Below are 27,978 nucleotides of genomic sequence, written 5' to 3'. Positions count from 1 at the left end.
CAAAAAAGAGCATTTCTGATCAGAAAACTCAAGAGACCGTTGTGAACAGCTGCAAGGAAAATTCAGCATTTCCAGCTCCCTATTTACAGATGCATGCACAAATAAACCAACTTGAATGAATTCACTCTGATTTATCAGAGGATGTGCCAAGTGTTGGAGTCTGGGATACAGTGTGTGCCCTTGTTTCTGATACTTAGTTCTAAGATCCAGAAAAACACTGAATTTCATATAATAGGAAATTGATGACCATGTTTTCATGGTGATACATGAAAATAACTGTTAAAGTTAGATAGAAAAAGCTAAAAGTGTAAGTGTGTAAATTAGAAAGTTTTCTTAAATCACTGAGTGAAAAAGTTGGTTTAGAGAACAGGAGACAAGATGGAGGATTTAGGGTGTTGTCTCTTGTCCTTCTTCTTTCTTCTTCATGTTCTACTCCTAAAGGTTTTTAGGTAATAGTAGGTGATTGGATAGAAAATGCCACAGAGTAGCACATAGGTGATGGGTCATTAAGAAAAATAATATACATGTCTATTGTTAATTGGGTGAAAATAGGTATAATGATAGAAGAACTGTGTACTTTGAGGCCCATTTTGTACATCAGACACAAAGTGAGCCACAAAGCCTTGTTTGTACCATCAGAAGAAAGAAATGTACCAGATTACAAAGATATAACCTTGTGCAGTTAGTCTAGAGAGACCTGCCAAGTTTTGTGATGACCTTCTAACAAACATGAGAAACAAGATTCTAACAAACTCAAGAGTTTTCTTCAAAACTAGAGAACTGATATAAGCAAGACTCCCCATCAGGGAAGATCCAAAAATAATTCAGTCCAAAGGAGGCTGAGAAAACCAGAAAGAGGAAAAAAAAAAAAATACAGAAGAAATGCAACAGAATCAGAGAAGCAGAAAAAGAATTTTTTAGAAAAGAGCTACACCAGGCTCAGTCAGTCCTGAGGCCATCAAGACCCAGAGCCAGCCAGAGCCACACTCACAGCTTTACCAGCACAAGCCCTGGGTGTGCCAGAGAGCCTGAGAGCAGAGGAGCTGCCACATGACAGCTGAGCACTGAAGATCTCCTTACGGCCTCAGGACCAGGTCTGTTGTCCCATGGCAGTGGATGAGACCACACCTGAGCTGCAAAGGCAGCAGCTGAGCCCCACTGAGGGAGCGAGCACAGTAGGAAACAGTCTGGGGACCTTCTGAAGGTTTTGTAGCATGAAGGGATTCATGTTCCAAGCAGCATTGTCCAGAAAGTTTATGTCACTGACCACCAAACCCCACCAGTCTCTCCAGTCCTGGGACAGCACATGCTGGGTCACCTGGGCCTTTAGGGACCACATCCCACAAGAATTCAGCCTTTCTCCATTTCTGCAGGTGGGTATAACTCTGCTCTACAGCTCTGAGGCTGCTTAAATCCAGAGTAGATGTTGACTTGGACATTATCCAGTTCTTTTCAATGGCAACCTGAGTACACTCAGCAAATCCTAGTTTTAATTACATGAAAAATTGCTGTCTTCACATACCACATGAAATGTGTTTTCACTGTCACTCAATTTTTTAGGGGATTATGTCTTCCTTCTACTTGTCTCCATTCAGATGAAATGTTATAAAGGCTATTTTTGTATGAGATTGTGTGAACAGGCTCTGCACATACCCAGGGATGGGGATGGAGGAACAGTTGCTGCAGGAAAGTCCATGATGGGAAGTTAAGATGAGTTAAAGTTTCCCCAGAACTCCTAACCCCTGGAGCTGTTGAAACCACACAGACTGAGACCCTGAGTCTGCCAAGAGCCTTCTGAAACCAAACCGGGCCACGAGCCCTCAGAACACGGCGGGCAGGTGCCATGGGAGTCTGTGAAATACCTGAAAAATAAAGAACTCTCTGAGGGAATCTCCAAACACTTCAGAAGCCACCGACGCTCCTCGTTCGCGCTGGGCCCGACCCGCCAGGCCTCGCCCCGCCTGAGCAGAGCCAAAATCCAGAGGCACCCTGGATGCACAGCGGGACGGACGGCCCGCAGGGAGTGCGATGCCCCTCGAGGACAGACCCATCCCTGTCCTCCGGCTGAGGAGGAGCAATCCCGTGTGGCCGTCCTGGGCAAGGGCGACCCGAACGGGACAGCTCGAGGGATGGGAGCGGGACGCTCCCAGCGCGCTCCTGCTAACTTCACCCCCCAGCGGCCGCCGTAGTTCCGAGTTGTGCCGGGCGAGGCGGCGCGAGGGCCGCTGGGATATGTAGTCTGCCTGGGCGGGCCGGTTCATTGGTGGCGCGTTGCCCGGAGCCGCCCGGGAACTACAGCCGGCGGAAGCGGCGGAGCGCGCGCCGGGATGGCGGCCCCCTTGGTGCTGGTGGTGTTGGCGGCCGTGACGGTGCGCGCCGCGCTGTACCGCTCCAGCCTTGCCGCCTTCATCGCCGAGCGGGTCGAGGTGGCGTCCCCGCTAAACGCCTGGAAGCGAGGTGAGGCCTGGCGAGCCCGGGCCGGGGCGCCGCTGGCCGGGCCGAGCCCCGCGGGGGCGGCGCGGAGGAGCCAGGGCGGCGGGACCCCCCGAGCCGGGCGGACAGGGCCTGACCCCGGCCGGGCACCGGGCTGGAAGCGGCCCCGCGGGTGGGGTGGGGCAGAGCCGTGCTGTGCTCGCCCGGGCCCGAACCAGAGCTGCACGAAAGGGCCCTGGGCGGCCGTGGCCGGGAGGAGCCCGTGGGAGCCGGGGCTCGGCGGCTCCGGGGGGCGGGAGGGCCGCGGGGCTGGAGGAGGAGGACAAGGAGCCAGGACGGTTCACGGCTGGCCGGAGACACCGGGGGTGTCACACGTGTGCACAAACGGGAGCCTGACCCGCCCAGCACAGCGTGCGGCTCCATCGGCAGAGCCCGTTCCGCTGTCCCTGCCCTGGCACCGTGTCGCGGTGAGAATGCCACTGTCCCCTGCTCTCCTGCCTTGCTCAGCTCATGTCCCCACACGGTACCAGCGATGCACATTCTCTTCTGAAGGCTGAGTGAGGTACAGGGTAACCGGGGCTTTTCATTCACGTTCAAATGTGTATCATCTGAGTTTGTTAGGAACCTTAATTTATTTTAATGATGTCCTTTTGGTATCCGGTTATTATGCAGGTAAAAATATTTGCAGTTTTTGGGTGGAAAAGAGTGGCCAGAAGTAATAAAGGTCAAAAATACAAGTGACCTTGTGACCTGAAGCCTCTGCTTCACAGAATGTAGCATTGTGCTTCCTGTGCTATTGACTCTTTCTAAATATTACCTTAAAGCATCAAGGTAGGTGTCTAGATAGTAAAGGGGAAAAGTGGGATCATCTTGAAAAGTCTGGGTTGTCACCGTAGAGGAAGTTAGTGGCAGCCAGAATCTATTTCTCTAGCATGTCACTGAACTGAGCACCTCTTGTGTTTTCCTGCAGTGTCCTGCCTGTTTCCCTCTGAGCAAATGGGCCCATTTCCTTTCACTGCATACTGCTCAGTACCAGGGAACCTCTGTGCTCAGGAGGGTGGAGGTTCTATGGAAAAGCACACACATGCATTGCAGGGCAAGTTGTAACTCCATGAGCACAAAGGAGCTGAATTAAGGCTGTAAAATGTCAGGAAGTTTCAACAAGAGATAAAGCTTTTAGCTTTCCCTGGCAATATGTGTTCATTTCTGTTCTTCCCTTGTAATTTTGAATGTTTGAGGCTCTCTGCATCTAATGAGGCAAAACAATTTGAAATCTATATTATGTTGTGGTTGTCCTCTTGGAATTGAGTATTTCTGTAGTGTAGATGCCATATATTACCTAATAGGTGACTCAAAAGGAGGAGATGCCATGCATGTGATTTACATAGAATTAAATGCAAAAGGTTTTATCTAGAACATTTTTGGCTGAAACAAATCAATAGGTGATGAGTGCTCATGCAGGAACGTGCATGGCAGAGCTGGGGGTGAATCTGTTCTGGCTGGCTGTTGGCTCTGGGAGGTTTGGTGTCACCCATTCTGTGTGAGATTCTTAGAGTGTCAGTATTTTAAAAACTTCAGTTTTACCATCTCTCACTTCCCACATTACAGGGTTCTAATCCAGGTGTTTTGTCTGTTTCAGTGGTCGAAGGATTAGCTCTGCTGGATTTAGGGGTCTCGCCATACTCTGGAGCTATTTTTCATGAGGTTGGTTTGCATGCTTGGTTTTAAATGTGATATTCCATTGGCAGAGGTCTTAGTTTGGCTGCTGGGGGCCTGTTTCATCCCTTTCATGTCTGCAGAGTGCCTGAAGTTGTCTGGTTTGTCTGAGCAGTGGTTATGCAGTGACCAGCATGAGGAAATCCAGGTAATCCAGTGAATTCCCTGTGCAGGGGCAGGCAGTGTCGTATTTGTTCCTGCATAAAGAAACTCTGAGACAGGAGAACTCTGTGATACAGAGTCACTCTGTTCACATCCAGTTGTTTCTGTCAGCACAAGCTGGAGCAGGGATGGTGTCACTGTGAGTCTGATAGGATTTACTGGGTATCAGCACCTGGAGTCTCTGCATTTCCACAAATTCTAATATCAGCACAAGTAGGCAGTTTATTTATTCCTCATCTTGAAAACACCTCGTTCCTACAAAAGCACTTAAGCACCTGTGGGGCTTTGTGCCCTTGAATGGCCTTACAGATATGAAGGTACACTCAAGCATAGTGTCTCCTGGGGTGAAGCAGGCACTTGGTATCCTCTGCAAAGTGGATTATTTTCAATGAATTCTACTTCCTTAGACAGAATTTCTTCCAGACTGTGAAATATTTCCCCATGTTTATTTAGGCAATCACATTTTTTTAAAGTTTTTAAAAAGAAATTTATTTTCTCACAGTGAAGACTGAATTTGCAGCATGTAAATATTGTCCTTCCAGAATAAGGTTTTGTGTGATGGGAATAATTCAGAAACGTGCTTTTCCTCTTACCTTAGAAGGGTAAAACTCTAGGAGTAAGAGGATGATAGGATTGTAATAATCTTACTGCTTTATGTTTTTAACATGCTTTCTTTTTGCATTATAAAAGACACATCTGAATAGAAGGGGAACCAGCTATGTAGGAAGTCTTTCAAACAAACCTACAGACAACCTGAAAAATTAGTTTTTCTAGGAAAAAAATGACTTTCTAAAGCTGGTCTTTGTATGCTTTCTATTGTAAGTCTACCACTATTGTAATAGAATTGAAAAGCTGGAGTAGAACACAATTTTCAGAGTTGATAGTGTCTTTTATAAAGTGCATTGAGGACTTTGCAAGGTAAAAGACCAGTGAGTATACTCTGAAATACCAGAGTTGGAGAATAGGCCAAAGAAAATTACCTTTGGCAGTGTCTTGTAGAACTGCTTAACTCTTGCAGTTTGTCTCATCAAGTCACCAGTATTTCCTCTGGGTAGTATTTGATATGGATTTCCCTTTTGCTCTCTTTCAGACCCCACTGATAATCTATCTCTTTCACTTCCTGATTGAATATGCTGAACTGGTGTTCATGGTAAGTGCTTATGGAAAGCTGCTCCTGAAAGGTCCCGTTCAGGGAAATGCTGAGTATGACTTTCTTTTCAGTCCTTCAGCCTCCCTGGAGCTCAGATTCCTGCTGAGCTCACTTTTAACCAGAAAGGCAGCTTTGCCTATACAAACCCACATTCAGGTTTTTCCCTTCTTATACATACATATTCCTTCTTTTTTGTGAGTTCTTGCTTAGATAAGTATCCCCACACAGGCATAGGAATTCTTATTTCAAATTTCAAACATTATCTCTTATAGGTAACAAAATGCTTTGTCCCCCAGCCTAATGCCTACACTGCTGTTTCTCACCATTCCCTACACTGCTGTTTGTCTGCCAAACCCCAGACCTGCAAGGAGCACAGATGGGTTCATCCCCCAGATATCTCTTGTAAATTGTTCTCCAAGTTCTGCACAGTGTAGGACAGAAGTCCTGTTGCTGGCTGCACATAGCACCCAGTGGAGCCTCTGTGCCCAGGTCCCTGCCAGGCAGGGCTTGTGCAGAGCCAGCAGCTGTTTGCCCTGCACTGCTGCAGGACAGTCTGGGACAGCTCAGGGCATTGTCACACTGCTCTGGGGGCCAGGTGGCTTTAACCAAGCTGGGCACTGTCCCTGTGTTGCTCTGCTCTCCCTAAATCAGTGATTCTCTCTATTACCCTCATGTGCTGCTCTCCACAAACAATTTCTTTCCTCTTAATTCCCCATTCTCTTGTTTTGTGAATATAAATCTTTTGATACTGCTCATGCCTTCAAGGTGAAGTGATGGTGTGTGAGAGCACTGTACAAATCAGACTTTCAGGATTTTTAAAGTTTGTGTTTTGTTCCCCTGAGCTGAGTCACAAACTCAGCTCATTTAACAGAGCTCCTGTTAAATGCTGATCAATATATTTTTCTCCATTTCTTTATTTTTCTCACAATCAGTCTGTCCTTTGCTTTCTTAGATAACTGATGTGCTAACTGCTGTTGCCCTTTACTTGGCAATCCAAGACTTCAACAAAGTTGTGGTAAGCTGACTTCCCAGTGTTGCTGGTCCTCTTCTCCCAGCAAATATAATTATCTTGGGCCAAAGAAAAGATGTGCCAGAGGATGTGGTGTCAAGTCCTTGTTTCAGTAAATCTGGTCATATTTTAATGACAAACAAACAGGACTGAATGTAGTAGATAACTGAGGCATTTTAAATTTTGTTGTGGAGCTATCACACTGTCTGTAGCTACACACTGAGTGGTGATCACAGCAGTGTACAATTTTCTACAACCTGGGTGTTACACCTTGGAGTGGGTTTCTTTGCACACAGCATGAGGTAATACACAGACTAGAAATGTGTAAGGAAGGAGTGAAACCTTCCAGCAGTTCTGAGGTGACACAGATCATTCTTGTGAGCATGGGGAAAATCTGACATCAAATACTACTTGTTCCCTTCAAATTACAAGGATGTGTATTTGGAGGTGAGTGATTCCTCCCAGCTCTCAAAGAACATTTTGTTAAGCAGTGCTTTGCAGTTCCAGAGGGGTGGGGATTAGCTATCAACCTCAGCAGGGAGACTACATTTTCTGCAGCATCTCTGTGGTCCCCCACCCAGCTATGTGCTTGTTCCTTGTCCTCTGACTTTGAGGTTAAGGAAATAACCCAGGATAGAACTGCAGGCATGTAAGAATTCCACAACTTTGGTTGTTGAGAATTTACTGCTAGCATCTCTGTCCTTTTGTCTCACCATAACATAATTCAGATTTCTCTTTTGTCTCTATAGAGAGCCTCTAAAACAAAAGAGATTAAAGAGATATTTGTCTTAGAAGTATATCATTAAAACAACAAACACTGCATACATATGGGGTTTGGGGTTTCTGGGCCTTGTGTGTTGAGCACTGAATTTATAAAGTTAGTTTTTCATTAGAGATTTGGAGAGGTGTTAGGAAGATTGAGTATTGGACTCCAGTGTGGTGAATTCACTGGTGGCTGTGTCAAGATGTAGATGCAAGTAATTAAGGAAGTTGAAACAAATAAAAATTATCTGCTTCCTCCTGACTCTCACTTCAGTTGTTAAGTATTTGGGAAACAATGGGGGTTTTTTGTTCTCTACAACTCCTCAAATAACATAAGTTTTAGCTCACACCAGGAACTCGAATGTGCTCCACAGTAATAGAAACCCCAGGTAACTGGCTGAGTAATATGAAATAGAATTACACAAGTAGTACAGAATAATGACTTTCCTCTTCTGACAGTCTTTGATTATTCCCTCTTGTTCAGTTCAAAAAGCAAAAGCTCCTAATAGAACTGGATAAATATGCACCAGATGTGGCTGAACTCATCCAGACACCCATGGAGATGCACTACATCCCCCTCAAGGTAGCACTATTGTAAGTACTGCTCCTGTAGACTGCAGTGGGCTGCTTTGGTTCCTCAGCTCCCTTTGGGGTTTTTTTGTCTCATTTGTGCCTTCAAAAACTGTTGAAAGTTGAGTTTCTTTCCTGCAAAAATTCTGAATTTCCTATTGGCCCTGAATACTCAGTTGGAAAGTGAAAAGCAGATGCATGTGCTTGTTGCCAACAAGTAAATTCACTCAGACCCTTTGAGATGGGCTCAGCAGCATAAGGTCATTATCTGGGTAACAAGAATGTTTTGTCAACACAGATCACATTCCCATTTATTTTGCCTGTATGATAATGTTATCAAAATTGATCCTAAGCCTTCCAAATGGTGTCTTTTCAGAAAAGTTAGGAAAATTTTTCAGCAGCTGGACAAAATATCTGAATGTGTGCTGAATATTACAACTTGAATATCCCAAATTGCTTATAACAGTTAAAAGATATTTACATGTTGTCATTTTATTAATTTCATGTCTTGGTCTTCTTCTGTATACAAAACATTTTTTTTTTTTCATTTTAGAAGAGCTAACATACAAACAAGGTGCCTGCTGTTACAGATTATTTTTTTTAATTGCTATTTGGACACAAAGAAATTATCCAAATTGTTCTGTATCAGAGAGTTCTCCATTAGATAAATTGCCATTTTTTCTTATTTTCAGTTTTTCAAGTGGCACATTCCCCATGACCACAAGTGGGTAAATTGCAGACTGTTTTGCACATTGCCACAGAAAAGTTGGCATTAAATTATACTTGTCCTGCTGTAGGCTGCCTTCTGGAAACACTGGAAAGACATACTGGGACTCAGAAACACTGGAAAATATAAGGAGAGAATTACAAAATCATCAGCCCTGTATACTGACACTGATGAGCAATTTAGTTATTGCCAAGGCTGATTAGTACATGATCATACCTATTGTATTGGCAGTCCTCCAAACCTTTTTCTTTGCTCTGAACCTATAAAAGAGACTGTTGTAATTCTTATTTCCAAAAGGAGCTGGCATCCTTGCAAACTGAAGTGTGGCTGAACTCTGGAACATAAAGTCATTAAGAGTTTTTCTCTAATTCCAATTAAAATGTGCCAGTCTTGCATATCTGGCTGGGTTTGTGCTCAAGTCGTGCCATGGTGAGCATAAAGGCTTGCTCTGCCACAGCAGGAGACTGGTTGGGTTGTGGGAAAATCGGCTTATGTCTCAGATTTGTTTCTATCATGTTTTCTTTTTATTCTTCTTCAGAAGTAGTAGGTGTGAGTAACAGAAAAAGTTTCCTTTGGACACAATAATCCTAGATGTGACTGAAAAAATGTACAATGCTTCTGCAAAGCAAGGAACATTTTTGGTAGTCATTTTCTAGGCCAGAACTTGCATTTTGGGCATCTTCCCAATGTCTCACCTCTGTAGTGGGCTCTCTGTGGCCCCTGTGTCCAAGTCTGCAATCCAGAGGTCTGGTTTTTGCTTCAGATTGAGAAACCTGTTCAGCTGAATTAATTTGCTGATTAGAGGATCCCATCAGATGTAAATAAACAAAAAGAAAAGGCAAAGTGCATATTTTTTTTTCTTTGAACATCTCTTCAATTAGGTGCTCCTTTGAAGGTAACCTGAACTTTGCTCTTTTTCAGCTACCTGTTAAACCCCTACACTGTGATGTCTTGTGTGGCAAAGTCCACCTGTGCCATCAACAACTCTGTCATTGCATTCTTCATTTTAGCTACAATAAAAGGTAACACAGTGAAGAAAAAAGAGTTCTTTATGACTTTTTAGAAATATTCAAAATGTAGCAAAAAATAAATCACGGGGCAGCTTTACAGATAAAATTGCTACAAAAATCTCAGTGAAAAATGGTACTAACAGGACTGGAACAAGGTCCAAGTTCTGCATAAATTTGTGAGATCAAGAGACTTCATAGTCAGGTGAAAACTGATTTTCACCTCAGTGTACCTGGGGGTTTATTCTAAAAACTGACTCCTTTGCCTGGTTGGCTTCAAATAGTTTTCTGTTCAGGAAGAAACATGTCTGGGCATTGCAAAACATAAGAGCTCTGTTGCTTTTCTTTTGTATGTGAATATGCACTTAAGTGTAATACACAATTTATTTTTAAAGTTTATCATTGAACTTCTATTAAAAAGCAAGCATTTGCCTACAGCTATTATTTGGCTTTCACTCACAGTTGTAATCATGGTTTGAAATTAATTAATCGAGCTTTGGAGAAGCAGAAGCAGTAACCAAAGACCCAAACCAGTGGAGTAGATTATGTCAGAATCATTGTTTCATTTATTTTGTGCATGATGACAGCTTTCTGTTTCTTCTGTGACTCCACAGTGCTAAAATCTTCTAGCCTTTATGATTTGTAATAGTCACCAAAGTTTTAAGGAGCTCTTTGCTGGATCAGAGGAAGGGTCAGTCTGCTCTTTTGTCTCCAGCAGGGCCCAGATCCTGGCACTGCAAAAAAATAATCTGATATAGATAGATAGTTTTTATCAGTGTTTCCAAAAGAAAGGTTTCCCATAATTATTTGTTAACTGAGTCAGGAGGTGTTTTAATTTAAAAGCATTTGCAGTAGCAAACAAATGGAGTCTATTTAGTTAACATGATTTTGAACTGTTCACTGATACCCTGAGACCAAAAATTTGGTTATAGATGGAAATGTAGTGGCTGTCTCGTGGTTTGTCCCTGACTGGGAGTGTGGCAGTCTGGGGTTTAAGAAGGGGGCAAAGAAGATACCAGGTTATGACTGTGATTTCTGTGAGTCACTTCTTTAGATCTGTGCAGAACTGAACACTGGATAAAATACAGGATAGGGAGGTTTCTGTCAGGAGAGTGTTGGAGGGAGAAGAGGCTCATCACCAGGTAGCCCTGTATTTTCCCTTTCAAAGGAGGAGGCAGAGAGGAGCTCTCTGGGTGTTGGCTGTCAGCAGGGTGACAGCTGGTTCCATGCACTGAGTCAGGGCTCTTGCTGTCTGAAATCTATTTTTACAGGGGACTTCCATCAAGTCTGTAGCTATAACCAAGCTACTGCACTGGGTGCTTGTATTTCTGTCATTCAACCTCACATGTTTTGGACATTATTTTCATTATTGGTAGTTGAGAAATGTGAGTGCACAACACTGAGACACCTCTTATAAAGCTACCCCAATAAAAATGTTCATATTTATAAGATCACTTGGAAAAGCTGTGCCAGTTTTTTCTATGCCTCAGTTTTGGTATCAGTAGAACAGAGCTAATGCTTCAGCTGCAGGCTTTGCTTGCACACAGCTTTGCTGAGGCTGCAGCACCTTCTGCTGATGAGCTTATCCAGCAAGCCCAGCATGGCAGTTCTTACATACAGATACAACTTAAGGGAATGCATTCCCATGCATTAACAGCAGCCACTATGGGCTTTATAGACAGTGAATTATATAAATCTCTTTCTGTGTGTGAATGACAGGAGATATAAACCAGACAGTGTTTGTTTCTTATGGAATAATTCATTTTCCATTCAAAATGTCATTAACAAGAGGACACCCTGCAGGATACATTCTGCTAAAAACTCCTTTATGTGGTGTCCTGGTATTTCTGAATCCCCTGCAGAGGGTTATGAGTTTCCTCCCATTTGGACTTCCTGTTTGTATGGTTGTTTATACTAAAAGTTCCTTATATTTTTTTTGGTTTTTTTCTTTGCAGGCAGTGCCTTCCTCAGTGCTGTGTTTCTGGCCTTAGCAACATACCAGTCACTCTACCCTCTCACACTCTTTGCTCCAGCACTGCTTTACCTTCTACAGGTAGATGATTTCTAACTCTTGGTACCTGTTCTTGTAGCTGTGCAGGGACAGTCTTGGGGAGGGGAGTCAGACAAGTGCAGAGTTTCAGAAAAAGTGACTCTTCTCAAGCCATGACAGGTTTGAACCCTGAATGGAAATGCCTGTGTTTGGAAAGAAGGGAGCAGAAGTTCCTGCAGAACTGGGTGGTGTTTAGTTTGCCCAAAATAAGTGCAGTTCTTTGTGTTGTGTGAGCAGCAGCGAGGGGCTCAGAGCCAGAGGAGTTCAGAAATGCTGGTTTGGGGTTTAATGGCAGAAGGCATGTTCTGGAAAGTGGCTGGTTGTCCTTTCACCCTCTCCATTAACAAGACCCTGAATCCCACCAGGGTTGCCCTTGCTAATTTTATCCTGCTATGGCAGCAAAGTGAGGCTGTGATGCCAGCAGAGGCTCAGCTCACTTCACTACCACTTTGTGATAATGTTTAATATTTGAAATTACTATAATTCTAAAATGCTGCTGTGCATTTCACCAGTCTTTTTTTGTAGCTTCTGATGGTGTTTGTATAGCTTATATTTACTTGACTAGCCTGTTCTCAAATCTCTGAGCTTCCAGACAGAATGAGAGTCAGTTCTAATTAATTTTCTTTCTCTATCTGACATGTATGTCTCTTACTTTTTTACAGAAATTTTATTATTATTAGTCTTTGCAAGAGAACAACTGCAGAGTCAGTGTTGCTTTTTCAGTTTGATGATTTTTAGGAGAATTTATATCTTCAATATTTTAGTCTGGTTTGTTCTCTTTTAACTTTGGTCAAAGTAAATTGGGAGTGAAGTGCAAGCATTGTACTTTGAATTCACAAACAATAAGTGCTTTGATATGTGATTGGCTAATTTGCAACTTTTAAGAGCAGTCATGCCAGTGTGAGCCCTTTTATCTAAATTTGTGAATGAACTTTCCTGTATTCTTTGTACAGAATTAAATCACTTTTCTCCTGTTCTTTTCAATCTGTCCTGCCAAAATTTTTGGTAATGTTGCTTACATTGTCCCAGCAAGTTAAATTAAACCCACTCCAACTGAGAAAACCCAGTGAGGTTTACACAGAGCCCACAGCAGTCAGGGCAGGTTACCTGGAGCTGCAGAGTGTGAGCAATTGCCAAAGTGTTGGCCCCTGTATATATTTGTGTATATTTGTACACAGGCAGTCTGGGGACCTGATGGAGTGAAATATCCCTGTCATGACATGTTGACTTCTGACAAGGACTTGTGGCAATGACAGGACTATGTCTGAGGAAGCCAGCTTTCAGAGAGGCTCCTTTGTGCTGAGGAACACATTTTTCCTGATTTCAGCAGAGCAGGAGTGCCAGGCCATGTGGGGGTACCACACAGTGGGGGTACCACACAGTGGGGGTTCTGGATGCAGTGGGGTCATGAAGGAGAAGGCAGGCCACCAGTACAGTATTACAAACATCTGAGGTACCAGTGCAGCTGTGAGCAGGGCTGTGTAAATCTGTGTGTGTGCTCACAGGGGGATTCACTGCAAGCAGAAATGACCAGCTTTGCAACTGTATTTTCAAACACAGCTCTGGGAATCCATGCAATGTGTGGGACTTAATTTGCCACAGTGAAGAACAAGAAGCAAATTGTACTTGAAAGCTGCTCCTTCAAGTGCCATAGTGCAATGCTTTCATAAATTTAAAATGATGTTCTGAGCACTCATGCTTTCTTGTGGCTCTCCACCTGATGAGGTGCTTCTGTTTCTCTTTCAGCGTCAGTTCATACCTATCAAACTGAAAAGCAAGAGTTTCTGGCTCTACACTGTGCAGTATGCATCCCTGTACCTGTGCAGCCTGGTAGTGATCATCTGCCTCTCCTTCTTCCTGCTCAACTCCTGGGATTTTATCCCATCTGTTTATGGGTTTATGTAAGTATAAGGATTCTTACTGATGGTTTTCTGTTGGGCCCCACCTTTCCCACCCAGGTTGTTTCTTGCCCATCACATACAGGTGTGTGCTTGGCCCAGGAAGTGTGGGGTCTGTGATTTACTGACAATGCAATAAAAGAAAGAATATGTGGGGGGAAGCAGCCATTAGCCACCTCCAATTTCTGTTAAATAAATAATAGCAAAAATTAAAGGCAGGAGCCATTTTCCACTGACTGGAAATGAATTTGATTGTTGAGCTACCATGGCTCTGAAATATTCCTCTCTGGAGAAGTGTCTGCTTGAAATGGTTTCAGTCCTGCTGTAACATCAGGAAGAATACCTCAGCAGGGTTTCAACTTGCTCCCCACATTTTCATCCATTTGGTTTCTCTTTCATAGATTTACAATTTAGGTCCTACATCCAGTAGCATACAATGATTAATTAATGCAAGAGAAGCAGGGTAGTGAAGAACAATCATTAAAAAATTTACTGTGACTATCTTTTCAAATTTCAGCCTTTCTGTTCCAGACCTGACACCCAATATTGGCCTTTTCTGGTACTTCTTTGCAGAGATGTTTGAACACTTTAGTCTTTTCTTCGTATGTGTGTTTCAAATCAATGTGTTCTTCTACACCATTCCCTTGGCAATAAAGTTAAAGTAAGTATAAGTGTGTTTCTCTGCTACTTTTTACTCTTAAGTTATTCAGTGGAAACTTCTAAGACTGAACTTGGATGTTTTGATCTACAAGCCTGAAAAAGATTTTTAACAGGGCCTGTCCTCCTCATTTCCCATAGTTTCAGATCTGTTCCTCTTAAATAGAGTGACTTGGTCTCTGCAGTGGAACTCTGTGTTGCAAGCACTAACAGAGGCAGCAGAAATGGAGGCTGTGCAGTGCCAACATAAAGCACTGTAGTCAGAAAGCAAGAACTGGATGGAACTTCCAGCTCGTCATTGTCAGAAAAAAAATGGAAACTTGGGGACTTCCCTATCTCAGTCATTGAATTCTTTCTGATAAAAACACCCCCTAAGACACCTGGATTCTCAGTGAGCTTGTCCTCTGTCTTGCACTGGATAGATCACATGTACTGGGAGGGATAACGATGGGCTTTGGGCTTCTCCAGATTGCAATCAGGGCAGGTGCTAATTGCTTCTGGTGAATAAGGCAGAGATGGGGAAGCACAGTGCAGGTGACCAATGTGCAGGTGTAAATGTGCACTGAGGGAGACCCAAAGGTGCTGGGTGAGGGCTGTGGCAGATGTGCCTCCCCTGACCCTGCTGCTCTGCAGGGCAGCTCTGTCCACCCCACCTAGCATTCAGAGCCTAGCATGGAGAGAACAGGGCTGCAGGAGCCTCTTTGAGCCTGTCCTTTAGCACATCTGTGCCCTTGGTGATATTTGTTTGCAGTTTCCAGAGGCACTACTGCATTCTCTTAGCCTTTGTTTGTTTTCCCTTCCAGGGAACACCCTGTATTCTTCATGTTTGTCCAGCTTGCCATCATTTCTATCTTCAAGTCCTATCCCACAGTGGGAGATGTTGCACTGTACATGGCCTTCCTTCCAGTCTGGAGCCACCTTTACAGATGTAAGTTCTTTGTGCTTGATTATTATTTATCTGGAATTGAAAAGGGCCTGCCAAATAATCAAATTACATGGTCATCACTAAACCAAACCAGACCAAGTTCATAGGCTCTCATGGGCTCCATGGGGTGTCTAGAAGGAGGCTGGATTTTGGAGGTTTTTTCCTCTGGTGATACAGTCCTTAACATTTCTTAAGGACTTAGGTTGAAATTGGTCAAGGAGGGAATTTTCACTTGTAGTTTATCTTCCCACTCTCTCCAACTTGTTCTGAAGTTTATCTTTTTTGTAAGAACCTTTTGCAGTACTACATCCTCCAGATGCTTCTCTCCCATTTAAGGCTATGTAATTTGAACAGTGCTTCTGCAATTGGTGAGTCCCCCAGCCTTAAAGTGCTGGATCTTGCAGTTGTGCTTTGTTTTGCATCTGCTTGTTTGCTCAGAGTTGAAAGTAACTGAATTACTTGAAGCAATTTTCCAGTCTTTCTTAAATGCTTCAAAAAGACTCTCTTTAGCTCTTGAAATCACCAGAGAGCTTCCTGTGGATTCTCAGGCTCAGTCTGTAGAACCTGCTTCCACGGGGAGATTTGGAAGTGTTGTGTTTTTCCTGGTGTTTCTTGCTTAAACCAACTGCTGTGACCAACCCTGCCAGGTTGTCCAGGCCTTTCACTGCAGCCTTCTCCAAGCCAGGCCAGGTGAGTTCATGGACAGCTCACCTGCCTGTTGTAAGGAGACACAATCAGGAGTCAGGAGACCTGGAGACCATCTGCTCTGTAGGTGTCAGACTCAGCTGAGGCCAAAGCAGCTGTGATCAAACAGGGCAGGAATCCACAGGCTGGCCCTGAGCACATCACAGCTGGAGCAGGTGATGAACTTCTGAAAGTCCTTGCTCAGTGTAGTTCAGTTCCACACTCCAAACTCCCACCCTGCAGTGTGTGAACAGACCTACTGAACAAGAAGTTTAAAATAGATGGGAAGAGGTTTGGATGTGACAATGCTCTCAAAACATCATCTCCCCTCAAGTGCAGAGTGATGGGCATGGGCTGAGCTGCAGCCAAGCACAGCAGCACAAGTGTCAGGATGGATTTGAGCACTGCTGCCAAAGGACAGGCATAAGCACTTCACAGAAAACAAAGCCTCTCCTGGTCTGGCTGTTCCCAGCTCTTTTAGACAAAGTTGTGCTTGGTTTTTGTCCACCTGACACATACTCAGGCAGACTGCTGGATTCTTGCACCTCTTGATGTCCTGTGTCTGTGAGTGCATTTGGCCTGTACGAGTTTCTTCCTTTTATGGTGCTTTCATTTCCTTTCCACCTCCCAAGAAAGTATCTTTTCCTATAACCCACAGGTTCATTTTTTCCTTTGTCATTACCTTGATGAGGCAAGGGATTAAAGTGCTCTGCTCTCCAAATTAGGCTGCTGTTTACTGTAGTTTTTGATACCAAAAAGCCAAAGTCATCCAAGAAATAGTGGAAGCAGGACCTAGAGGAAAAGAGCTACAAATTGTGGGATTTCACACTGCAACAAAGGCAGAAGTATTTATTTTGAAGGCAAATACAGTGGATTTCTTACAACCACTACCCAGGAAGTTACTAAAGCAACTTGTGGAAGGCTATTGGAGGGAAGTATGTCTTGGCAAGTGCCTCTCACCCCCTGCACACACCCTAAACACCATTGCTGGTTGTGTGACCATGACTGCTCAGTAATACATCATTTTAACAGCTGGTTTTCTTTTACAGTCCTCCGGAACATCTTCATCCTGTCATGTGTGCTCATTTTCTGCTCCTTCCTGTTCCCTGTTCTGTGGCATCTATGGATTTATGCAGGAAGTGCCAACTCCAATTTTTATTATGCCATCACGTTGACTTTCAACATAGGGCAGGTCAGTAGAGTGAGGTGAATGAAGCTGCACTGTGGGCAGGCTGCTGGATGGGGTGGCCTGTCAGCAGCAGAGAATCCTGAGGATGGGGCTGGCTCTCTGCATCCTGTGTGGTCCTGCCTAGCAGCTTCCCAGCTCTCCTCCTGGATTCTGCTTGTTCCTCAACCCCTGGCACACTAATGGGAAAGAGTTCTTGTGGTATTTGAGCTGTGGCTTAACAATCCAGCCTGGCTGACTGCAGGTTCTGGGCTCTGTTGCTGATGGCCAAGGAAAAGCATCTCAGTGTGGCAGGACCAAGCACAAGTGAATGGAGAAGGGGAAGAGGGGAAATGGGATAACCTCAGGGCAGTAGCAGTGGGGCCAGAAAACAGACAAATGAGATCTGCCCGTGCACAAGGACATGACACCAGTTTTTGTGAGATGTGGCAGCATGCACAGGGGTCCCAGTGATGCCAGGACTTCCCTCCCTGCCTTTGCTGAGGCCATTCTGCATACATGACTTCCACTGGCCTTAGGGAAAGCAGAGCTTAGCACCCCTGAAAGGTGGAACACTGTACACAGGTGCTACAACCTTTTGTGAGTCCTTCCTTTTGTCTGTGCTGCTTGTTATGTACCTGAGCCCTGGGGCAGTTTGGCGTGTGGGTGAGCAGAATGTTCATTTCATGTTAAAGTTGCCTTTATTTTGAATGTGCCTCAGCCATTTATGCTTGTCTGCTCCTCCTAAAGCCAGGGGAACACTTACCAGGGGCAGAAAATTACCTACTCTTACTCTTGATTAATGGGGAAAATACTCATTTGGTAAAACCCAAAGAGACTGCAAGGGTGAGAGGGAGAATAGGCATTCTGTTAAGAGGAGCTGATAGGAAATTGGGGGTGGTTTATTACATGTCCTGCTATGGAATGAAAAGGGTGGTAAAACTTTATTTAGAAATAGGAGGTGTTGATATTCTAAGAGAATTTTATTTCCTACCTGAGAAAGTCATAGCAGATCCTGCAAGGTCTTGTGCTCTGTGCAAATTCAGGTAGCAAAAGTCTCTTGTCTGATTTCCTTGAGAGAAAGACCTAGTCCTCATCCCCACCCACCTCAGCTCTTCCTTTTCCCATTTAGATATCTGCAGAGAAGCTTAGTTAAAGGTAAAATCACCTGCACTGACAGAGCCTGTCACCAGTTCCATGAAGCAAGTCGATCATGGCTGTTTCCCTCTCCCTAGGTCTGTTTTCTTTCACACTTTCTCCCCTGACCTCAGCAGTCTGCAGCTCTGTTTCTCTTTCCCCTGCTCTCCACCATCCTTCATCCCCTCCTGTCCTGCCATTGAGCCTCTGCAGCAGCTGCTGTGTTTTTCTGTGCTGTATTGCACAGTAACCCAGGCAGGCTCTAGCTGTCCCTCCCTCTGTGCCCTTAGCACTGCCACGTTCTTCAGGTGACATAGTGCCAAAGGGATGCTTTGAGTAGCATCTGCACACTAGGACACAAGGGTGACACTTGGGCTGGCACTGAGAAGGCTTTCCACTCCAGTTACCTGCTTCTGTTCCACATGGAGGAGGGGAGCAGTCCTGCAGGAAGGTCACTCTGCAAGGGGCTAAGTGACAAATGGCACTACTGAGCCAGCAGGTCCCTGCCACAGCCCAGTCTGCCCCAGCAGCGGCAGCTTCCCAAGGTGGCAGCTTTAGAAACTCCTGTCACCCATTCCTGTGATCTCCAGGCCTCCAGGTGTGGTGACAGTCCCACCATGTGCCTCAGTACAACCAAAGGTGTCCTGGCTTGGGGCAGAGTGGCTGGAAAGTGCCCCGTGGGAAGGGCCCTGGGGGTGCTGATCAACAGCAGCTGAACAAGAGCCAGGTGTGCCCAGTGGGCAAGAGGCCAATGACACCTGGCCTGTACCAGCTGTGCTGTGGCTGCAGGACCAGGGCAGTGACTGTGCCCCTGTGCTGGGCACTGCTGAGGCACCTCAAGGGTTGTGTCTGTTTCTAGGTGCCTGCATTCAGGAAGGACATTACAGGGCTGGAACATGTCCAGAGAAGGGAACTGAGCCCCAAGAGCAGCTGATGGAGCTGGGGGGGCTCAGTCTAGAGAAAAGGAGACTCAGTGGGGACCTTCTCACTCTGCAACTCCTGATAGGAGAGTGCAGCTGGGGAGCTCTGCTCCCAGGGAACAGGATTAGAGGAAACAGCCTCAAGCCTGTGCCAGGGGAGGTTCAGGTTGGACATTAGGAGGAATTTACAGAAAACATGGTCAGGTATTGGAAGGGGCTGCCCAGGGAGGTGGTGGAGTCCCACCCCTGGAGGTGTCCAAGGAATGCCTGGATGCAGCACTCAGTGCTCTGGGCTGGGTGACATGGTGGGGTATCAGTCAAGGGTTGGACTTGGTGATCTCAGAGGTCTTTTCCAGCTAAAATGACCTTGTGATTCTGGGACAGCACTTGGATAGAAGGAGTGCTGTGGGTACAGCTGAGATGTCAGTGCAGCTGTGGCACAGCTGGACCTGCCATTGTCAGACATTCTGGCCAGTTTATGGAGCTACTGTATGTGAGTCTCCCTTGGCTTAACATGGCAGGGGGACGGACAAGGTGTTCCCAAGGTCCAGCAGCATGTGCTGAACAGCCCAGGAGCTGCTTAACCCCCAATAGTCTGTCACCAACACGTGTCCCTCTTTATTCCTTGCTCTGAAGCCCCACTGATGTGTCTGAACATCTCACTCCACAGATCCTGCTCATCTCAGATTATTTCTATGCCTTCCTCCGGCGGGAATACTACCTCACTCACGGACTCCACTTGACAAGGCAGGATGGGACAGAGGCCATGCTGGTTTTGAAATAAGGCCTGAACCACCACTTCCTGGGACATGGGCCACTCTGAGGGACATGCAAAGCTTGGGGTACATGGGGTGGGTGGGGAAGGTTCCCTGAATGAGGTCTGACTTTGGGAATGGTATCTACTGAAAGAAAGGGCTGAGGTTCTGGGAATACCCCTCTGAGCTGTGGGCTCAGCACAGACTGTCAGAGCTGCAGTGCCTCCCCCCTCAGCTGTGCTTTTCACTGCGACCTCAGCCATCAGCTCTGGGCAGTCCAGCAGGAATGAGAGTGATTGAACTAAACCCAGGGCTGGAGCTCAGACCATGAACTGTTTTCCACCACTGTTTCTTGGAGATGTTTGCTTCTCCAGGGATGTTCCCCTTCACTGCTTTGACCAGTAACGCTCCTGCTTGGCACGAGGCAGTCTCTGGTGCCCCAGCCCTGGCTGCAGATTCCATTTCACGGTGGTTCTGCTGTTGAGGGATCTGGAAGAATCCCATGTGCTCACAGTGGATGCTGCAAAAGGGTTGGGTGACCAAGGATGATGACTTTGGAGGAGAGCTGGAGCTGCTGCCACATGTGGTAACCTCAGCACACAGACACAAGTAGGAACCAGAACTGGGATGGGATTGAGAGCAGGGTGGGTACCAGGTAACTGCTCTATCCCATTGGAGCAACAGCCATGCCAGGAGCTGCATTGCAGGTCTCAGAAGGAGTACTACTGAGGAGATGAGCTCCCACTGTTGTGTTGCTGTTGAATGTCAAAGCCTGGCAGTGCTGGGCTCACACTGTGCTGCTGTGACCACTTGGGACAGTGGGTGGGACCAGGAGGTGTCACAATCTCCCTGTAAGGCCCCAGACCAAATCCAGGAGGAGTCTCAGCCACTGCTGTTACGGAGTTGTTCCACAGCTGCTTAACACTACTGGATGTGCACTTGTCTGTGTCCCCCCTGTGCTGGTCAGTGCTGGGCTCGTGGCTGTGCACGGGGGCTCCTTTGAATCGGCTCCCCTGGTCCCCCCTGCTCCTCTGTGTGCTCAGACCTGCTTACCTGGAGCTGCTGCTGCCCCCCGAATGTGACACTGAGGTGAAGCCACCAGCCCTGCTGCCTGTGTGGTGGCACTGAGATGTGACCAGAGTGTGACAGGCGCCTCCAGCATCACTTCTGCTCCCATGAGACATCTGAGGGCTTGGGAATGTGACATGGAAACCAAACTGCACCTGATAGCAAGCAGCTGAGAGATGGATGTGCCCAGGCAGGTGTGTGAACAGATCTTTCTTTCTGGACAATTGAAACGTTTGCCTTACTGCAGTGCTGTCAGTGCTCTGGGGCAGGCCTGGGGCAGGCCCCGTGGAGCCTCCGGCCGGCCAGGAGCAAAATAAACTGTGCGAGTTTTGAACACCTCGTGTGCTCTGTGGGTGAGAGAGGGGTGGGAGGCACTCATGGAGAGGCTGGGAGGGGATCTGAAAGCAAACAGGGGTTTGGGGGAGGGAAACTAGTGACAAAAATGGAAACGGGTCTTTGGGGCAGGCTGAAACGGGCCTGGCTTTAGGGAAGGCCAGGAACGTACAGGTAACCTGGCAGTGGTGTAAGAGAAATTGAGAGGGTGATTAACTGGAGGGAGTTGTGGGGGGTGTTGGTTTCACAGCCCCTCTTTCCACAAAGCCAGCAATAATTAGCCATGGGGAGGGAGATGGTGATGGGACTGAGCTGAGGGCTGCAGGCACTGTCCCTGTCCTGTGCTGGATTTGTCCCTGGGGCTGTGCCCACTCCCAGGGCCCTGGGCTGGCTCTGTCTGCGTATCCTGAAGGAGCAAGTCCCAAATTCAGGATAAGCAGTCCTGAGGAAGGTCGTGGGGTCAGCACTGGGGCAGGGGAGCAAGGGAAGAGATGAGCAGGGCCAGGAGCATAGTGGAGAGTAGGGAAGAGGAAAGGGCAGAGGTAGGGGCAAGGGCAGGGAGAATGAAGGGGTAAAGGGACAGGGCAGGGGCAGGCACAGGGTCAAGGACAGGGACAGAAACAGGGTCAAAAGTATGGAAGGGTTGGGGTCAGGAGCACTGGCAGGGGTAGGGGCAGGGACAGAGATTGCCATGTCAGGCAGCTCAGGCAGAGATTGGGAGCCCTGTCCTGGCTCCTGCCCAGAGTCCCAGAGAAGTTTTTGGGGCTACCAGAACTGCCTGGTCCCCGCCAAGTGTTGCCAGTGACCAAATGCCAGGTACCAGAAACCCCCAAACTTCCACTGCTGTTAAAGACCAGTGGGCACAAGAGAGGAGACACCCACCAGGGCTGCAGTGGGCCTGCTGGGGGAATGAGGAACAACCTAAAAATGCCTGCAGTGGGCCCAGGGCCTGGGCTGGGCGTCAAGGCCATGGTGCTGCCATGCAAGGCACACAGCAAGTCCTGGATTGGCATAAATGGAGCATTACTGCACTTGCACCCACAGGCTCACAGCCAGGCTGAGTGGTTTGGGGTTGACATCAGTGAGAAGGGGCTGCACCAGGGCACTGCACCCTGGTCTGCTGGAGCTTCTGCAGAGGCACCTGAGCCAGCGATTCTCTCCCTCAGCTGCCAGTCCCAAGCTGGCTCCCCCAGAGTGAGGGTCATGTGTCACCAGAGCCTCCAATACAGGGTTTGCACTTCCAGGTTTTGGTAGTGGGGTGGCTGGAAGAGTGGCTTCTGTGAGAGGCTGCCAGAAACTTCCCCTGTGTCTGGCAGAGCCAACTCCAGACGGCTCCAGGATGGACCCACTGCACACATGGTGGTGATGCCTCAGGGATCAAGGATTTAAGTAGAAGAAAAGAGAAAAATTACTGTGTAATTGCACTCAGAGAAGAGCAGAGTGAGAATATGTGATGAGCAGTCCTGCACACACCCAGGGCAGGGCTGGAGAAGGGGCTGCAGCAGATTCAGGAACCTGAGCTGAGATTCCCCTGGGATTGCATGGGCAAGCCCTGCAGCCCATGGAGGGCTCAGGGGTGCAGAGATCCACCTGCAGCCCCTGGAGGAGCCCACACCAGAGCAGGGGAAGGACTCCAACTCCTCCCCCTGAGCAAAAGCAGAAAGAGCAGGTGATGAACTGATCATAACCCCTATTCCACATTGTCCTGCACCGCTGGAGGGGAAGAGGCAGAGTTGGGAAGGAGGGAGGTGTGGGGAAGGTGTTTTTAAAGTCTTCTTTTACTTGTTATTATCCTGCTCGGATTTTTTTTTAGCAATAAATTCAATTAATATCTCTAATTCAAGTCTGTTTTGCCCTGAAGCTATTTGATGAGGGATTTCACCCGGCCCTTAACTCATGAACCTTTTGCTGTATTTTCTCTGCCCTGCCCAGCTGTGGAGGGCAATGAGAGAGGCTTTGGTGGGTGCCTGGTGTCCAGCCAGGTTCACCTCACCACAGAGGTGTTGGCAGTTGCTACAACCATTGCAATAATTGTGTTGCAAAGAGCAACTCGGCACGACCTGCCCCGGTGATGCCAAAACAAGGGCAGCCCCTGGCTTCGGGGCTCTCTGCTCGGTTCCAGGTGACAGCAGGGGTGAGAGCCACCGGCCACCAAGCCCCTGGCTCAGGGGGATGCTTGCCCACACACCCCAGCAGCAGGCAGGGGGTGCATTCTGGACCCACACGAGCCGGGACAGGCTGCTGGCATCCACACCCACCCTGTCACAGCGATGGCCGGGGTGGGGCCGGCTGAACATTAACCCCGGGGCGGTGTCCAGGGCTCCCTGGCGGCGCAGTCCCAGCCCCCCACAAACACCTGCAATGAGAGGGCTCCGAGTCCGCTACCAGCTCCTGGTAGGTCCATCGTGACACGGCAGCGAGGAATGAGCTCTGGGGCAGCGCTGGGAGGCACCAGCCAGGCGGGACATGGGGCTGGACAGACAGAGGGCGGCTGCCCTGGAGAGAGTGAGGGGCTGGGGAGGTGAGGGGGGTGATGGGCACACATGGGACCTGCCCCTTGCAGGATCCAGGCACTCCGGGACCAGATCTCCTGCTCCCCGGGGCTGCACTCGCTCTCCCCTCTTGCCCTGTGGGCATGAGCTGCACCCACAGCCACCCTGAGCATGTGAGACACTTGTCACCAGCGGCCACCGGGACCGCGGCACATCCCCGACCCCTTCTGCACTGCAGGCTCAGCCTGGCCATGGGCAAAAAGGGAAAAGGCAAAGCTCCATCCTTTCTACCGGAGCTGCAGTTGCAGAAGCCTTCCCTGCCTTCTGTTCCTACCTCTCCTCCTCCACCTCCACCCCTTCCTCCCCCTCGGCTGGCCCTACAACCCTTCAAGTTCCGTGCAGCGGTGGCACGGCCTGGCAGAGTGCCAGGGCATGCCATGGCACAGCATGGCACAGCATGGCACGGTATGGTATGGTATGGTATGGCATGGTATGGCATGGCATGGTATGGCATGGCACGGCATGGCACAGCATGGCACAGCATGGCACGGTATGGTATGGTATGGTATGGCATGGTATGGCATGGCACAGCATGGCACAGCATGGCACAGCATGGCATGGCATGGCACAGCATGGCACAGCATGGCATGGCACGGCATGGCACGGCATGGCACAACATGGCACGGCATGGCACGGCATGGCACGGTATGGTATGGTATGGTATGGTATGGTATGGTATGGTATGGTATGGTATGGTATGGTATGGTATGGTATGGTATGGTACGGTATGGTATGGTATGGTACGGTATGGTACGGTATGGTATGGTATGGTATGGTATGGCACAGCATGGCACAGCATGGCACAGCATGGTATGGTATGGCATGGCACAGCATGGCACAGCATGGTATGGCATGGCATGGCATGGCACAGCATGGCATGGTATGGCACAGCATGGCACAGCATGGCACAGCATGGCACGGCATGGCACAGCATGGCACGGCATGGCATGGTATGGCATGGCATGGCACGGCATGGTATGGCATGGCATGGTATGGCACAGCACCTGGACTGCCTGGAGCAGTGGGCAGGAGGGACAAGAGCTGTAGGCTTAGCCTGGTGCCCATTCCTGGGAACATCGGGCCCCTTCTCCCAGCCCCCGGGCAGAGGACGGGATTCACCCGGCGCTGGGCGGCTTCGGGAGCTGCTGCTCCTCAGGCTCCCAGGGGTGCTCACCTCCCGCTGCCCCAGCCCGAGCAGGACGAGGAGCTGCCCGTGGAATGCGAGGAGCCGGCTGGAGAGGGGCAGCGGGGCTGCGAGGGAGCCCCAGCAGCAGCTGAGGAGGAGCCCTGCAGGCTGATGCTGAGCACAGCCAGCAGCATCCTGCGGGAAACGGAGATCCATGAGGTGAGGCACAGGGACCCCACCCTCCCTCTCATCTGCCCCCTGACCACTGTCCTACCAGGAATGGTCCACTGAGAGGCCAGATGGGTGACATTCCCCTGGGCCTGGGACAGACACCTCAGTCACTTCTTGGGGAAGGGTGGCTTAGGGAGCCATCTCAGAAGGGTTTGCAGGGTGAGGACGCTTGAGGGAAATATCCCAGGACGCTGCTGGGAGGGGAGGGGGCTTGAGGAGACCCCTTTGGGAACATTTTGAAGGGGAGGGATGCTTGGGAGCACCTCCTACAAGGATGCTCAGGTGGGTGTCTTGGGAGGCTGCTTGGAGGGATGATGTGTGGGGCCTCTCGATGAGCTCTCTCCCGTTTGTGCTGGAGCACGGGAGGATGCTCAGCACCGACTGAGGCCACTGTGCTCCAGCTGGGCCCCCAGCTGCCCCCGCGGCTGACACAGCAGCCCTGGCACCTGCTCTACTCCACCAGGCGGGATGGATTCAGCCTGCGGACGCTGTACCGGAGCGGGGCCCGGCCGGACTCCCCGGCCCTGCTGCTCATCAGGGACACGGAGGCTCAGGTAGGGTCGTGCCCTCCCCAGCCCGGCATCACACGGGGCCTGGGCACCTCCTCGCTCCTGTGGCAGGACAGGGACACGTCCCTGTGCTGGGAGCCCCTCTGAACACCGAGCCGTGAGTTTCCCCCTTCTGCCTCCCCAGGCCTTCGGTGCCTTCTCTGCCAGCGCCATTCGCAGCAGCAGCGGCTTCTACGGCACGGGGGAGACCTTCCTCTTCTCCTTCTGCCCCGAGCTGAAGGTGTGGCTGGGGGCTGCCAGCCCTGGGGCACCCCGGGCGGGGGGGGCTGGCCCTGTCCCCAGTGCCAGGCCAGGTTGTCCCTGCGGTGCTGGGGGGATCTGGAGTGACGGGGCTGAGCTTGGCCAGACGTGGGGACCCTGCTGGCAGCAGCCCCCCAGGCTTGGCCAGGGCTGGGGTGAGAAGGTGAATCCCTGCGGTGTGCAGGGAGGGGAGGCTCAGGGAAGGAACCCTCCAGCTGGGTGTCACCAGGCTCCCTCCACATGGCAGGGCAGTAACAGCCCAGCTCTGGGTCTGCACAATGTGGAGGCAGCCACTGCTGGGGGCTGTGTGTGTGTGACGGGGCACGGGTGGTGGCAGCTGTCCCCTGGCAGGGCCCACAGGGCTGTTGGCAGGGATGGATCAGAACCACAGGCTCGGCCAGGTCTTCTGGAGAGGTGGAACGTGGAGGTGCCCGAGCAGAGCCATGGTGGCTCAGCAGCCCCCAGCACTCAGCAGTCCCTCGCAGGACAGAGACAGGAAAGGGGATGGGGACACTGCCCCAGCCCACGGTCCCCACTGAGTGCTGTCTCCGTGCAGGTGTTCCGGTGGACGGGCAGGAACAACTTCTTCGTGAAAGGGGATGTGAATCTGCTGATGGTCGGTGGGGGCAGGTAGGAACTGCAACTTCAGTCACCCAGAGGGCACCAGCCCCCATGGCCATCAGAGCCACCACGGGAACCCAGTGCCCTGTGGGGCTGGGTCCAGGCATGTGCTACTGGTTTGAAGCTCAAAACACTGGCACCGGTTGTCCAGCAGCGCTGGGCCTTTCATTCCCTAACCCTACTGCCTGCTGGAAAGGCTGCCCCTTCCCAGCACATTCCCAGCCTGTTTCTTTCCCTCTCCCAGCCTGTTCCCAGCCCATTCCCAGCCCATTCCTTTCCCTCTCCCAGCCCATTCCCAGCCTGTTCCCAGCCCGTTCCCAGCCCGTTCCCAGCCCATTCCCAGCCCATTCCCACAACCCGCTCCCTGCCTGCAGGCTTGGTGGCAGACCTGTCCATCTCATGTCCGTTTTGGGGAACAGGCAGTGATGGGGGATGGGGATGGTTGCCCAGGGGGTGGCGTGGGAGGTGTCCAGCTGTGAAGGAGGCAGCTGACCGTGCTCCTGGCACATTGGCAGGGGTAGGTTTGGGCTGTGGCTGGACGGGGACCTGCACCACGGTGGCAGCCAGCCCTGCGAGACCTTCGACAACGAGACCCTCTCACACCGGGAGGAATTCTGTATCCAGGATCTGGAAATGTGGGGTCTGGCCTGACCCAGACAAAGACACCCTATTGGAAAAGTACTAGAGAGGGGATGCTTTGGACTGATGTCTCGAGCACAGCTGTTCTCTGACAGCACCTGCAGAGCCCACAGGATGTTTCCAGCCTCACCCCCTCTTCCTTTCACCTGTTCCCAATAATATCCCAATTTCATGGGGAAAGTCCAGCCGGTGGGGGGAGCGTGATCGGAAAACTCTGCAGTGGGGTCTCAGGCCTGCAGTGTTGCTGCCATGGGGTCAGGGAGCCCAGAGTGTGTGCACAGGCCCACAATGGCATAGCACAACTAACCCTAAAACTAACCCTAACCCTAGCCCAAATCCCAACCCTAACCCTAAACCCAACCCCAACCCACGTGGCTGGGATGAGGCAGAGCTCCCCCAGAGGGAGGGCACCTGTCAGCAGGGCTGCACACAGAGAAGGAAGCTTCAACAGCACTGATTCTTGTAGGACTGAGCAAGCTCAAGCAGCCTCTGCCCCCGGGGCTGGCTCTGGCAGTGCTGGTAACAGCACAGTCACCATTCCTCAATAAACTCCTCCTGGTCTCATCCTTGCCCTGGAAGCACTGAATGACTCTGAACATGTGCAGGACCCATGATGGGCCAGGAGCTGTGACAGCCATGTCCTGTCCCAGCCTGGGCTGTGTGGCCACAGCAAGAGTGGGGGGTCAGCCCAGGGCACTGCTTCAGGGAGCCATTCCCCCTCTGGCACAGCCTCTGTCACCCTGTGAGGACCAGAGCTTCCCCCTCAGGAGGGGGTGAGCGCCCTTGCCACCCAGAGCTCCACAACCTGTTGTCTCTTGCCCAGCTGACAGGGTTTAGTCTCTCATTCCTGGAGGCTGAGCCAGCTCTCCTCC

General features: G+C 49.4%; 2 protein-coding genes across 5 annotated transcripts; both read left to right on the top strand.

The window, feature by feature from the left end:
• The first annotated feature begins 2,289 nt into the window (after positions 1-2,289).
• PIGU (phosphatidylinositol glycan anchor biosynthesis class U) lies at positions 2,290-21,129 on the top strand. 4 transcript variants are annotated; one of them, XR_004499955.1, is made up of 12 exons: positions 2,290-2,457; positions 4,073-4,137; positions 5,402-5,461; positions 6,414-6,476; positions 7,717-7,826; positions 9,451-9,551; positions 11,492-11,589; positions 13,333-13,487; positions 14,002-14,145; positions 14,945-15,069; positions 15,356-15,434; positions 16,800-16,903. XR_004499955.1 is itself a non-coding variant. In XM_015647826.2 (12 exons), exons 1-12 carry the CDS (start codon positions 2,328-2,330, stop codon positions 19,754-19,756), a joined length of 1,308 nt encoding a protein of 435 aa, XP_015503312.1. In that variant the 5' UTR covers positions 2,291-2,327; the 3' UTR covers positions 19,757-21,129. The 4 variants fall into 4 exon arrangements, 2 of the variants coding, with proteins under 2 accessions (XP_033375010.1, XP_015503312.1); XM_015647826.2 differs by lacking the exon at positions 15,356-15,434 and adding an exon at positions 19,643-21,129 and having other exon boundaries at positions 2,291-2,457; positions 16,800-16,942; XR_004499954.1 differs by having other exon boundaries at positions 14,945-15,434.
• A 2,465-nt stretch (positions 21,130-23,594) lies between these two features.
• TLDC2 (TBC/LysM-associated domain containing 2) lies at positions 23,595-27,672 on the top strand. Its single transcript, XM_033519176.1, has 6 exons — positions 23,595-23,649; positions 24,775-25,025; positions 25,439-25,591; positions 25,731-25,826; positions 26,403-26,476; positions 26,983-27,672. Exons 1-6 carry the CDS (start codon positions 23,595-23,597, stop codon positions 27,116-27,118), a joined length of 765 nt encoding a protein of 254 aa, XP_033375067.1. The 3' UTR covers positions 27,119-27,672.
• Positions 27,673-27,978: the final 306 nt, after the last annotated feature.

The sequence above is a fragment of the Parus major genome, chromosome 20 (assembly GCF_001522545.3).
Source record: "Parus major isolate Abel chromosome 20, Parus_major1.1, whole genome shotgun sequence".
NCBI lineage: Eukaryota > Metazoa > Chordata > Aves > Passeriformes > Paridae > Parus > Parus major.
Note: the sequence above shows the minus strand (reverse complement) of the source record. Positions and strands in the feature narration are given on the sequence as shown.